General features: G+C 46.7%; 1 protein-coding gene across 1 annotated transcript in view; it reads right to left on the reverse strand.

The window, feature by feature from the left end:
* KBTBD12 (kelch repeat and BTB domain containing 12) overlaps positions 1–13,233 on the reverse strand; it is a 40,692-nt gene that overhangs the window by 7,102 nt on the left and 20,357 nt on the right. Inside the window, exon 4 of the mRNA XM_060111512.1 lies at positions 7,955–8,152. Within this exon, the coding sequence (XP_059967495.1) occupies positions 7,955–8,152 (198 nt within the window). The remainder of the gene's footprint in view (positions 1–7,954; positions 8,153–13,233) is intronic.

A 13,233-nucleotide genomic window follows, 5' to 3' on the forward strand; every position in this document is an offset into this window, starting at 1 on the left:
CAGGAGTTCAAATAGGAAATGGTGCTTTCAAGAAAATTAGTTTTTTATTTTCTTAAGAAAAATACTTTAAAAAATGAGATTAAGCAAGTGGAAGGTCTGTGAGGTGAAATGATTTGATAAAGACCACTGTATTGGGACTTCCCTGATGGTGCAGTGGTTAAGAATCCGCCTGCCAATGCAGGGGACATGGGTTCGAGCCCTGGTCTGGGCAGATCCCACATGCTGTGGAGCAACTAAGCCCGTGCGCCACAACTACTGAGCCTGCGCTCTAGAGCCCACGAGCCGCAACTACTGAGCCCTTGTGCTACAACAACTGAAGCCCGTGCACCTAGAGCCCGCGCTGCGCAACAAGAGAAGCCACCACCACAATGAGAAGACCACGCACCGCAACAAAGAGTAGCCCTCACTCACCACAACTAGAGAAAGCCTGCACGCAGCAACGAAGACCCAACGCAGCCAAAAATAAATAAATAAATAAATTTAGATAGTTAAAAAAGACCACCGTATTTCATGTAAATATCAACACACTGGGATTCAGGTCTACTATTTTATTATTTCTTTTATGTTTTGCTCCTCTCTTTCCCCTTTCCTTCTTCTTTTTGGATTACGTGAATATTTTAAATATCCCGTTTTAATTTATCTTGAATTTTTAAGCATACTTCTTTGTATAGTTTGTTTTTTGGTAGTTGTTCTAAGGATTACAGTAACTTTTTAAAAAATATATACTTATTTATTTATTTATTTATTTATTTATTTTTTTTTTGCGGTATGCGGGCCTCTCACTGTTGTGGCCTCCCCCGTTGCGGAGCACAGGCTCCGGACGCGCAGGCTCCGGACGCGCAGGCTCAGCGGCCATGGCTCACGGGCCCAGCCGCTCCGCGGCATATGGGATCCTCCCAGACCGGGGCACGAACCCGTATCCCCTGCATCGGCAGGCGGACTCTCAACCACTTGCGCCACCAGGGAGGCCCTATACTTATTTATTGATTTTTGGCTGCATTGGGTCTCCGTTGCTGTGCACAGGCTTTCTCTAGTTGTGACGAGCTGGGGCTACTCTTTGTTGCGGTGCGTGGGCTTCTCATTGCGGTGGCTTCTCTTTGTTGCGGAGCATGGGCTCTAGGCATGCGGGCTTCGGTAGTTGTGGCACGCGGGCTCAGTAGCTGTGGCTCGCGGGCTCTAGAGCGCAGGCTCGGTAGTTGTGGCACACGGGCTTAGTTGCTCCGTGGAATGTGGGATCTTCCTGGACCAGGGCTCAAACCTGTGTCCCCTGCATTGGCAGGCGGATTCTTAATGACTGCTCCACCGGGGAAGCCCAGGAGTACAGTAACTTTTAACAGACTATTTCACTGATACTTCATCACTTCAAGTGGGTGCAGGAACCCCCCTCAGTCCCATCTAGTCCCTTAGCCTACCTACCCCGTTACGTTTAATTGTCACCACAAGGGAGACAGCCCTCTCTGTGTAGCACTAACCCACACTGAGAACACTATCAGACAGTGTTAAAATTTTTGCTGTCGACTGCCATTCATGTGCTGAAGAACTGAAGAGGAGAAAAATGTCCATTATATTTACCTGGGTGTTCACTATTTCTCTTTGTCTTCCTGGATTCGCGAGGTTCCAGGTTTCTCAGTGATACCAGTTGCCTTTCATTTGAAGAATTTTCTGTAACTTTCTTTTTTTAGAGCAGGTCTGCCTAATACGGTGTATTACACTGATTAGTTTTTGTATGGTGAACCAACTTTTCATTCCTGGCATAAAGCCTGCTTGGTTAGAATGCATAATTCTTTTTGTATGTTGCTACATTCAGCTTGCTAGTATTTTACTGAGCATTTTTGCAACCGTATTCATAAGGGATATTGGCCCGTAGTTTTCTGGCATGTCTTTGTCCAGTTTTGGTATCAGGGAAATTCCGGCTTCATAGAAAGAGTTGGGAAATGTTCCCTCCTCTTCTATGAAATCTGTAAGTGTGTGAAGAGTTGGTGTTATGAGCTCTGATCTTTTGGAAACATAATGTTGGCTTCCTCACTCTGTGCTGGGGGTGGAGAACAGAGTTTTTGATTCTGTCTTTCCTCTGCTGAGTCAAAGAACTCAACAGTTCTGTCAAGAACTGTGAAGAGTCTTAGACTTTACAACACGAAACTCCTGGTCATAGAGGAAGGACGGGGTCGCTCGTAGCAACAGCAGCAGCCAGTGTGTCTGCATTTTAAAAGTACTGAGCCGCAAATCCCACAGGGCAGCATGGAGAGTGTCAGGCGACACCTGTACAATCAGTGGGCTGCCTTGTAGGAGCGGAGCCCTAAGCTTAGGAACTGGAAGCTTTTATAATGGCCCTTGCCGTGGAGGGAGGCACTGTCTCTCTTTTCTAAGGTTGTCTGCTGTACAAACACGCTTGAAAGGGTCTTCCGGAACAAAGGCAGGCAGTGTCTCTGCTCCCAGGTGCTCAGAGATGCATGAGACCCGCAGAGGATTGCCTCCCTGCAGGCTCACCTGCTGATATTTTCCTTAATACTCCCCTCATTGTTCCTCCCTTACATGTACTCTATTTATGTATCTCAAATTTGCTTTTGTTTTATCAGTTATACATGCACACGATTTAAAGAGCCAAACAGCTTAACAAGGTTCAGGCCTTAAAAATGGTTGTCTCCTACCCACCTCCCCATTTTCTGCCTTTCAACCTGGCTGGTTCTTCTGGCACTGAACACTGTCATCTGTAAATAACATATTTTATACTACTGCAACTTCTTTTTTAAAAAAATTATTTTCTTTATTTTTATTATTTTATTATTTTCTTTATTTTTATTATTATTATTTTTTTGGCTGTGTCGGGTCTTAGTTGTGGCACATGGGATCTTCACTGAGGCACGCGGGCTTCTCTGTAGTTGAGGCGCTTGAGCTCAGTAGTTGTGGCACGCGGGCTTCGTTGCCCTGTGGCCCGTAGGATCTTAGTTCCCTGACCAGGGATCGAACCCGCGTCCACTGGACCATGAGGGAAGTCCCTATTGCAACTTCTTGATTTCTCAGATGAAGCCATGCACTCCTGACTTCCACTGTAGAAAATGTGGTTTCAGCTTTCTACCACATCCCCACCGTGTCTGCCCCACTCCCCTGAACGGTTGAGGCTCCGTGTTTACCGCTGACATGACTAGACGTGATTGTTATCAATGCTATTCACACATGACCGGGTGACACACTCTCCTTTCCTGCACAACTGCTTGTTTCCTCTCAAGTCAATTGTTTTATTTTTGTTAGTTTTCATCGCTCTTCTCCAAGTGTCTAAATCTTGCAGAACATGAAGATTTGGTCAGTTTTCTCTTCTGCAAGTCCCCTCCCCCAGAGCCTTTGACCAGCTGCCTTCTGAACTGGCTGTTCAGGCCGCTGTACAAGCTGTCATCCCGGGATCTCCCCTCAATGTCCTTCCCTCCACTGTGTTTAATCCTGTCTCCTGGCCCCCTGTCCACTAGTACTTGGCTTAGGTGTTCATTTTCGGGAAGCAAAGCCTAACAGAAGGGAGCACAGGAGATAAATTTCGGGAACATTGCATGTCTGAGACCATGCTCCCACACTTAGAGGTTCAGCAGGCACGGAAGTGTAGGTGGAAGGTAACTTTCCTCCAGGGCTTCTGAATCATTAGCTTAAGTTTCTTCTAGCTTCCAGTGTCACGTTTCCTAAGTGTGGTGCTGTTCTGATTCCTGACAATTTCTACGAGATGAGTCCTTTCTCTCTGGCAGCTTTCAGGATCCTCATTTGTCCCCAGCCTTCTGTGACGTTGCAGGGATGTGCTTTACTCTGTGTCCGCTTTCTTCCACTCTGCTGGGGATGAGGTGTTTCAACTGGTAACTTTAGTTCTGGGAATTTTTCCTAATTTATTTCATGGATGTTTTGTCCCTCCATTTTCTCTATTCTTTTTTTTTTTTTTACTGAAACTCCTATTCAACCATGGGACCTCATGGACTTACTTTCTCTTTCTCTCATTTTCTATCTGATTGCTTTTTGCTCTGCTTCCTGAGAAGTTTCTTCCACTCTACACTCCAAGTTTTCTATTGTACATATAATTTCTGCTATCATATTCATAACCTCCAAGACCTCTTAAGTATCCTTTTCCTGTTGCGCTGACACACGTTTTCTTTCATCTCTCCGAGGATGCTTCTCCTGGCACAGCCTGTTTCCTCCAGGTGCTTTTCTTCTTTTATGTTTTGATTTCTGCCTTTTCTGTACATGCTTTCCTCAGAGGTCTGATGAGCCCCAGCTGTTTGCTCATCTTTAAGAGAGGGATACCATGGAAGCCTTTTCTGTGAGGTCCTCTATGGGGTGATTTGGCTTTGCCTTATTTTGGGGCTGGTCAGGTTCCCAAAGAAGAATCTTCCAGTCTCCTGTCTGGAGGTTATGGCTGCCCACGTCTGGGAGCCAGAAAAGGAAGAAAGCTGATGATCTCAAGATTCAGGATGTAGCTGTTCTCTTCAGCTCCCTGTTTTTAGTACTGATTGCCTGCCCCACCCCCATCCTTAGCTTCGGTCTTTGTTGGGGTGCAGGAGGGGCTTTATCTCAGTGTCGAGGGAAGGGCAGGAGATTGGGGTCTTCCCGTCTTGCCGCTGTCCTCGTGTTTTCAGCGTCACCTTCATTCCCTCTTCTAGACTTGTCCACCCCCAGGACTGCCTGGGGTTCTGTGGTTTGTGCTTCCTTTTCCTGTTGCCAGGTTAGCCGTGAACTGTCTCACGTCTGGGCAGTTATTCATCCGTCTGCTTTCCTGCTTCCAAAACTGTGTTGTTGTTGCCCTCTCTCCTCTTCTCTTTGTCTGACTGTGTTCATTCCGTTTACTGTCATTTTTGTGGGACGTGGGAGAAAAGTGAGGTGTTCAACCTCCTTTTTTAACCAATATGCAGTTACTATGTTTATTATGTGTTTTGGTGTCTATATTTCCCATCAACTGTTGAGCATCTCAAAATTGTAGCCCAAGTGCCTCTAAACAGTTTGTTTCAATACATTTTTATGGAACTAACTAAACAGATTAAAAGAGTACTTTCTTGACTGTGGTTTTTTGAGTAAATAAATGGGATGAGTAGGTTTGTGTCACACAGGAGAGAAAATTCAGTGCCTGTTTTTAGGTCTGACGCTGAGATCTCTAGTTCGTAATGGGCACGCTATTTTACAATTGTTCTGTTTTCCATAAAACCCCATTGACAACTCACTCAGCTAATCCCAGACAATCTTCCATCTTAAAACCAAATAATTAAAAGGGACTTTGAGAGCTCGCATAGTAAATAAATCCCTTTCCCTCTGGCTGGAAGCATTATGAGTCCATTACAGTTCCAAGAAAAGACATTGGCTCAGAGCGTGAGTTCAGACATTCTTGAAAAACTGGGGATATCAATTCTCTAACTCAATATTATACAAAGGAAGATAAGACAAGGAAACAAGACAAAAGAGAGTATCTTCTAGATCCTTAGACACTAATTACCCCCCACTGCTCTGGAGGTCCTGAGGCTGCCCTCTGTATTCTCTGCCCTTCTCTTCTGGTCAAGAGAAAGCCCGCAGCCAGGGCATGGAGAGCAGGGCCCTGGCGGGGTGTGTGTGTGTGTGTGTGGGGGGGTGAGCGGTCCAGCACCCGGGTGCTCTCCTGTCTCCTCCAAGGCCTCCTCACTCACGGGGCTCCAACAAGGGTCTTTACAAGATCTCCTTGCCCTGCCAGGTTTCTTGCTACTGTGACAGGTTACTACCTTTACACAAGCATGTGATGTGTAATATAAAAGATACTAGAACCGTTAAAAAAAAGTTTTGTAAAGTTCTCTGAAGAACAAATAGAGAAAGAAAAATTAAAGCTTCTTATCATGGGGACTTTCAAGAATACAAAAACCAGTAAATAGGGAATTCCCTGTCAGTCCAGTGGTTAGGGCTCCACACCTTCACTGCCAAGGGCCCGGGGTTCGATCCCTGGTCAGGGAACTAAGATCCCACAAGCCGAGTGGCGTGGAAAGAAAAAAAAATCTAGTAAATAAAGCCCCTGTAGCCATTATCCAGCTTCCACAATGATCAACATTTCACCAGCGTTGTAAAATCTATTCTTGCCCCCCATCCCCTTTCACTTTTTAAAAAATATTTGCTGGAGTAGATTAACACAAGTTCCGGACAGCATATCATTTTCATCCATAAAAACTTCTACACAGTCTCTCATCATTCATAACGTTTTTCCTTTTTCTTCCTCTTTCATATAAAACTACAATGCCGTTATTATTGTGACCTAACAAAATTAACCATTCCTTAATATCATCTAATACTCCAGTCCACACTCAAATTTCCCAGATTACCTGAAAAATATCTTTCTCCAGAAGATTTGTTTGAATCAGGAGCCAAGTAAGGTCCACTCATTGTATTGGGTTCATCTACCGCCTAAGTCTCTTTTAATTCCTAATGAAAACTTTATTCTTTAACTTACATATAATTACGTGCTTTAAAAATGAAGGGAGGTGGGCTTTCCTGGTGGCACAGTGGTTGAGAGTCTGCCTGCCAATGCAGGGGACACGGGTTCGTGTCCCGGTCTGGGAAGATACCACATGCCGCGGAGCGGCTGGGCCCGTGAGCCATGGCTGCTGAGCCTGCGTGTCCGGAGCCTGTGCTCCGCAATGGGAGAGGCCACAAAAGTGAGAGGCCCACGTACCGCAAAAAAAAAAAAAAAAAAAAAAGGGAGGTGTATAGCAGGCTTGGTTTTGCTGCAGGGGCAGCTCTATTTTAATTGGGCATGCTTCCAAAATTATAAGTACTCCTGGGGCATGTTTTTCCTAGATATGTCCTGGCCTAGTACTTCTATTAGGAAGGTTAGAATTAAACTGTTAGTCATTTTTACTGTAACTGCATTTTGCCTTACTTACTGATGCAACTAATCAAACTTTGGAGACAGTTACTTATTAAATTTGTGCATATTTAAAAATCTCCCTGGACTTCCCTGGTGGTCCAGTGGGTAAGACTCTGTGCTCCCAGGGCAGGGAGCCCCGGTTCAATCCCTGGTTGGGGAATTAGATTCTGCATGCCACCACCAACAGCCCGCATGCCTTGACTAAAAGATCCGGTGTGCCACAACTAAGACCCGGCACAGCCAACCAAAATAAACAAATAAATAAACAAATATTTTAAAAAATAAAATAAAGAATAAAAATCTCCCTGTTACTTTAAAAAATTATAAATCCGTACTGTAGATTGCAATGATGGTAGCAATTAGATATGTGGAAGCTGAGTTCGGTAATAAACATGTAGATTAGGTATTATCTTAGAAAGGCTTTCAAGCAATTTATTTCTCGTGTCAGTAGTGGGGAGTAAGAGAGTTTTCCGAGGGCAGGATTTCAGTAAAGATCAATAAATGCAGAGCTAACCCCCCACGTTTCTGGTCATTCCCCTATTTCCATGTGTTCTTCATATTCTTATTTATTTTTTTAAAAATACTTATTTACTTATTTATTTTGGTTACCCCAGGTCTTAGATGTGGCAGGCGGGCTCCTTAGTTGCAGCATGTGGTCTCCTTAGTTGCGGCATGCAAACTCTCAGTTGCAGCAAGCATGTGGAATCTAGTTCCTCGACCAGGGATTGAACCCGGGCCCCCTGCATTGGGAGCACAGAGTCTTATCACTGCCCCACCAGGGAAGCCCCTCTCTTCATATTTTTAAATCTCTCCTTTAGTCCTGCAATCTGGCATTAGCCTTCCCTCCCCCATTTCTCCTCTTGTCGTGTTCAGCTCACGTTTACTGTGTGTCTGCTGTGTGCCAGACACATTACAGACCAGATCTCACTTAATTCTTATGACAGCCCGTGGAGGGCGTAGCCCCACTTTGTAGATGTGCAAACCCAAGGTCAGAGGTTGGTGAGTTGCCCAAGGTCACTGCTTTTGCCAGTGCCCACCCTGCTCTTAGGATTGTTCGTTGGGTCAGTTAAGGGAGGTCAAGATCGACATAAAAAACTTGACCAGTACCTGCTCCGTGGAAGCCCCCGCAGACGTACAGCTTCCCGTCCACGGCTCCTGCGTTGGTAGAATTGGTGCGAAGTGAGAGCAGGGGGCTGGGCATGGGTGGGCCCTCCCTCCAGAAGTCCCCGTCTGGGTTGTAGATCTCCACCGTGTCAAGGCACTTCCGAACCTGACCCTTGTCTCGACCTATGCAGCCGATTCCACCTGCAGAGGGTGACACAGAAAGGAGGTGACCAGAGCTGAGATGTCCCCGTGGGCAGTGCCCCCTTTCTGCCGGGTCTGTATCTCAGGCTCATGGATCTTGGTGTGCTTCTGTTGCCTGGTGCTTCTTCTGAGATAATTTGTAAGCAATGGTAGTGTCTACTGTGGACTCCATAGCCAAGGCTAATCTCGTTTTATCTGTAGTGTTCTATTTGTTTGTGCTCACCCATGAGGCTGATTCCACCACAGGCTTTATAACCTACAACATCCAACACTGGCTCACACAATAACCCTCCCTTTAGAGGAAGAATTTCTGGCTTGAATGTGAGGGTGACACGGTTCTGACATCTGCCTTCCTGTTCGTTATGATTCCACAGACCTGGCTAGAGAGGCAAACATCCTTTCCATCCCCATCATTGCCAGCCTGTCTCTCCTTCTCTTCTTGTTTATTTTATTTTATTTTTTATTTTTGCCCGCTCCGCACGGCATGCGGGATCTTAGTTCCCCGACCAGGGGTTGAACCCGGGCCCCCTGCAGTGGAAGCGCAGAGTCCTAACCACTGGACCACCAGGGAAGTCCTTCTCCCTCTTTTCTTAAGTGGCAGGAATTTTTCCCCATTACAGTAGGGCCAATCTTTGGTAAATTTCAGGTTTGGGGGTCAGAGGGAAGCCCCAAACACAGATGCGTGATGCGTCTTCCATTTTTGAGCGACAAAGTTCATTCAGTAGATATTCCCTGATTACCTGTTACACGCAAGGCAGCATGCTCGTGATGAGGAGCTGAGAAAGATGAGTGAGGTATATTTCTTGCTGTTAAGAAATTAATGGGGTGGGGACTTCCCTGGCGGTCCAGTGATTGGGACTTCGCCTTCCAGTGCAGGGGGTGAGGGTTCGATCCTTGGTCAGGGAGCTAGGATCCCACATGCCTCGCGGCCAAAAAATCAAGGCATAAAACAGAATCAATATTGTAACAAATTCAATAAAGACTTTAAAAATGGTCCACATCAAAAAAAATCTTTAGGGGCCTCCCTGGTGGCGCAAGTGGTTGAGAGTCCGCCTGCCGATGCAGGGGATACGGGTTCGTGCCCCGGTCTGGGAGGATCCCATATGCCGCGGAGCGGCTGGGCCCGTGAGCCATGGCCGCTGGGCCTGCGCGTCCGGAGCCTGTGCTCCGCAACGGGGGAGGCCACAACAGTGAGAGGCCCGCATACCGCAAAAAAAAAAAAAAAAAAAAAAATCTTTAAAAAGAAAAGAAATTAATATGGTGCAAAGGGCCACATTAAATAAACAGATAGTGACATCATGACAAGTACCTTAAAAGAGATACACCTTACACTCAGAACTCCAGAGACTGTAACAAGTAGCAGAAATATCATTTACATAATTGTGACTTTAAGTACAATGCTCCATGGGAAAGTAATGGCATAAGAATTTCCAATCCACTGTAATAAGAAGCACAAGTTTGTAGGTGACCTTTTTTGTACCACAATGAAAGGTCTTAAATGTCAGGGCTATATTTCCTGATCTGAAGCGTGGGTCCTGGGGTGGAGGTGAATCCCCTGGAAGGAGAGACAGTCCTCTCTTCGGTGACCTCATTCCATGCAGACCCAATCTGGTGACCTGGTCTACACGACCAATCAAAGTTGGGAGAGTGCTAGCCTCAGGCTACCCGTGGAGGGTCCTGGACGGGTCAGTGCAGTGGGTTGTGGGTGAGGGCTTGGCTCTGTTGTTTATAGCAACACCAAGACCAGAACCGAGACTGCTCTCATCACATGGCCTTTACCCAATGTGTCACTTAGAGATTAATCACATGACACCTCGTGGCATTTCCTCTTTTGTGTTATTTAATTCCTTTTCCCGTCATCATGCTGGTCAGATAGTCCTTCTGTCCATCATCACATGGTTTCCTATCTTCCTTCAGTGCTGCACCCCAGGACCTAGCACAGTGCCTGACATGTGCGGGTCTGGAGTGAATGAACCAGAAAGTTAACTTTCCCTCAGCTTCTTCTGGCCTAGTGGATGTGTTACAGGCTCACTGAGGGCAAAGACCACTTTTCACCTGTCTTATATCTCACAGTGCCTGACACACGGTACTCAGTGAATCCGAGAAGATGGATGGGAACAGCTTATTTTCACCCTGGCTGGGACTCACGCAGACATAAGAGGACTTCAGAGGGAACCTTTTTGTTCTTTGCCTGTGTAGCCTGGCCTGTGTCCTGTCTCAGTACGAACCCAGGGATCAAGGCTATAAACTCAGGAAGCTCTTAACTGCTTTCCCTCTTTTCCGCCTGGATAAATAATTTAGCCCGTTACCGTGCCAAGTCTGAGCAGCAGCGTTTCCAAGGAGGGGACACGCCGGCCTCAGTTAACTGCACACTCTGTTGTTCACAGGCCCTCTTCCAGTGTGGCACTGGGGCGGCTGGAGGCTTCTTAGTCCAACAAAAAGTGGAATTTCCTATCTGGAGCAGGATGGGCCTAAAGAAGAGGATTTATCTGTAGCAGTTGACCATGGCAACCACCCATCAGGTAAGAACAAGATGATTTGGCTACCTGCTCCGTACGAGATATTTTTCGGCTGGTTTATATTACGGGCACTTGAGAAGACCAGTAGTGGGGGCAAACAGATGAAATGCAAGTCACTCAGAGCCAGTCTGGGCACACCCAGCAGCCAGTAACCTGGGCGTAATCAGAAGTTCACATAAAAGCCCGCTAAGAAAGCTTCCCCAACATAAAGCATATAAAGAATGGGTATCATTCTCTCGGTTGTTGAAATAGAGTGCTTGTCATTTTCGTTTCCCTTTTACTAAGTGTATTTAATTATAATGTTCAGCCTTTACGCTACAAAACTAAACTTTTACATAGGTACCCTTTCTGTTTGGTTGTCAGACAGTTCACAGGCTCCACTCGGGTGACACGGGCTTGCAGGCTCTGCCTTTGTTTCTGACCGCCCGCCCCTGAACACACTCTCTGTCTCACTTGGATGTAATTCTACCACCCAGTACACTCTCAGCACCACTCTATTACCAGAGACTTAACAAGCTTAAACTGAAAGTGAATGCTGATTAATTAGATAAATAATCAAATAAAAGCACGGTCTTTATTAATCAGTCAGCACCAGCACTACAAGAGAACTCTCTTGGTCCTGGGTGGGATCAACACATCTTCAGAAGTCCAGTGACATGCCTCGTATCTTTAATTTATGTGCCATCAGAACCTCGGAGCCTGACTTTCCTTTGTTCAAAAACAGGCAAATAGAACTTATCTTTGCAAGTCATACCCCAGTGGACCTCCAGTGCAAAAGACATACTTTAGTTTTTTTTGGTGGGGTCAGAGGGTGTGGATTATAGAAGAGGCCTCTCTCTCCTCTTTTATTTCTACCAAGATGAAGACCTGCTGTCTTTGTGTTTGGTGGTCATAGAGTCTTTCCCTCTGCAGGCCGTGGGAGGAACCGTCTCCCCACACCAAGCCTGGCCGGGCGCTGGCAGAGGGTGGGGGCGTGGTCCTTCCCTGACATCCTGTAGGACTTGCTGTCCATGGGGCCTTGAACACAGACATCCTTCTGCCTGCAGTCCGGCCTTCAGGTGGCAGGCTGCACCCCAAAGGGGAGGGTGAGTCTGGAGCAGTTCACACCAGCTCCCAAAGTTGCTTGCATGGCTCAACAAGCTTTAATAATATATTCACTGTTGAAGGCTCCCATGGGCCAGGGAAAAAGCATGTGGGCTTTTGGAAACAGACCATGGTTCATATGCCTGTGTCACCACTTATAGCTGGACAACTTTGGTCAGTATAATTTCTCTTAAGTCTCAATTTTCTCATCTGTAAGTTTCGGATAATAATTCCAATTTCACAAGTTGTTGCCAAGGTTAACTTATAGGTAACTATGTACAGGCGGAGGAGGGTGAGGAGGATGGACGTGTGCTGTAAACTATTCCCAAGTACTATGGTGGGCATTTCCTTTTAGTTCTTCCCATGCACTCCATGGGATGGTCACTCTTCCTCTTTCGTGTTCCAGGACGTTGTGTAAGTAAAGCAGGGCTCACTGAAGCCACTCGTCTTAGGTTTGCTCGCTCTCAGTTTAATTGTCCGCTGCATCTATGATTGATGGCCGTAGGGGCGAAGCTCTCTTAATTGTTTACTTTGAGGTTGGATAGAGCCAATCAGAGGCTGAAGGGCTGAGAAATAAGCTGAGCCTTCAGGTGGGGAGAAAGTTTCACTGACACGATGGATCAGAGTAATGCCCTGGTCAAACATTCGAGAGGGGTAGGAGCTGTCAGGTGGCAGCATAGGAGACAGGCAAGGATTTTGCAGCCTGTGGGCTTCCAGGAGTGAGGCTGCCCCTGTGTCTGGGTGGAGGGGCCGCCCTGGCTCACGTGTGGAAGACGGTCTCTTCACGCTAATATACCACTCGCGACAGTGTCCTCCTCACCCTGGTCGTCTGCTCTCTGGTTTTCTTCCTCACTCATTTCGGAGCTCCACATTTGGAGCCTAAAGTCCTAGAAGACATGACCTAGCTTCTTGTCCCTTCTTCGGGCTCTCTTGGGTATTTTCAGAAAAAAAGCCCTTCAGGACAGGGTGGAAAGTAGGCTCATCTGCCTTTTACAAACTTCCAGGTCACGCCGTAGGTCTAAGTGTGTTGGGCTCACAGGACACGGGTGGTGGTGCTCTCTCGTGCGCATGCACCCTTTTCACCCACTAACCCCTCCCTGTCCTTCGCCAGCCTTTTCTTGCTAAGAAAATGTCCATCTCCATTCTGTTTGCTCCTCAAAACAGACGACCAGGAAAATCAAATAAAAGAGCTGAAAGGGCAGACCGAGTTCCACTGGTTAGAGCCTGGATCTGCTTGATTTTGGAGGGAAACTGAAGTGCTTGAAATGTCTTATCATTTCCAAGAGGAAATGTAGACAGTTGACCAGAAAGTTCTGGCACTGAGCCTTGGGTGCCAAATAAGCTGCAATTACAGAATCACTGTCCCGTCTGTGGCTGATTCCGGATGACCCTTGGGCTTCCGTCCGGCCCAGCCCTGGGCCTCGGATTTCAACGCGCCTCGCCCGTCAGTTCTTCCCAATCCTGGGCCCATCTTTTCCT

Source organism: Mesoplodon densirostris, chromosome 10, assembly GCF_025265405.1.
Source record: "Mesoplodon densirostris isolate mMesDen1 chromosome 10, mMesDen1 primary haplotype, whole genome shotgun sequence".
NCBI classification, from domain to species: domain Eukaryota; kingdom Metazoa; phylum Chordata; class Mammalia; order Artiodactyla; family Ziphiidae; genus Mesoplodon; species Mesoplodon densirostris.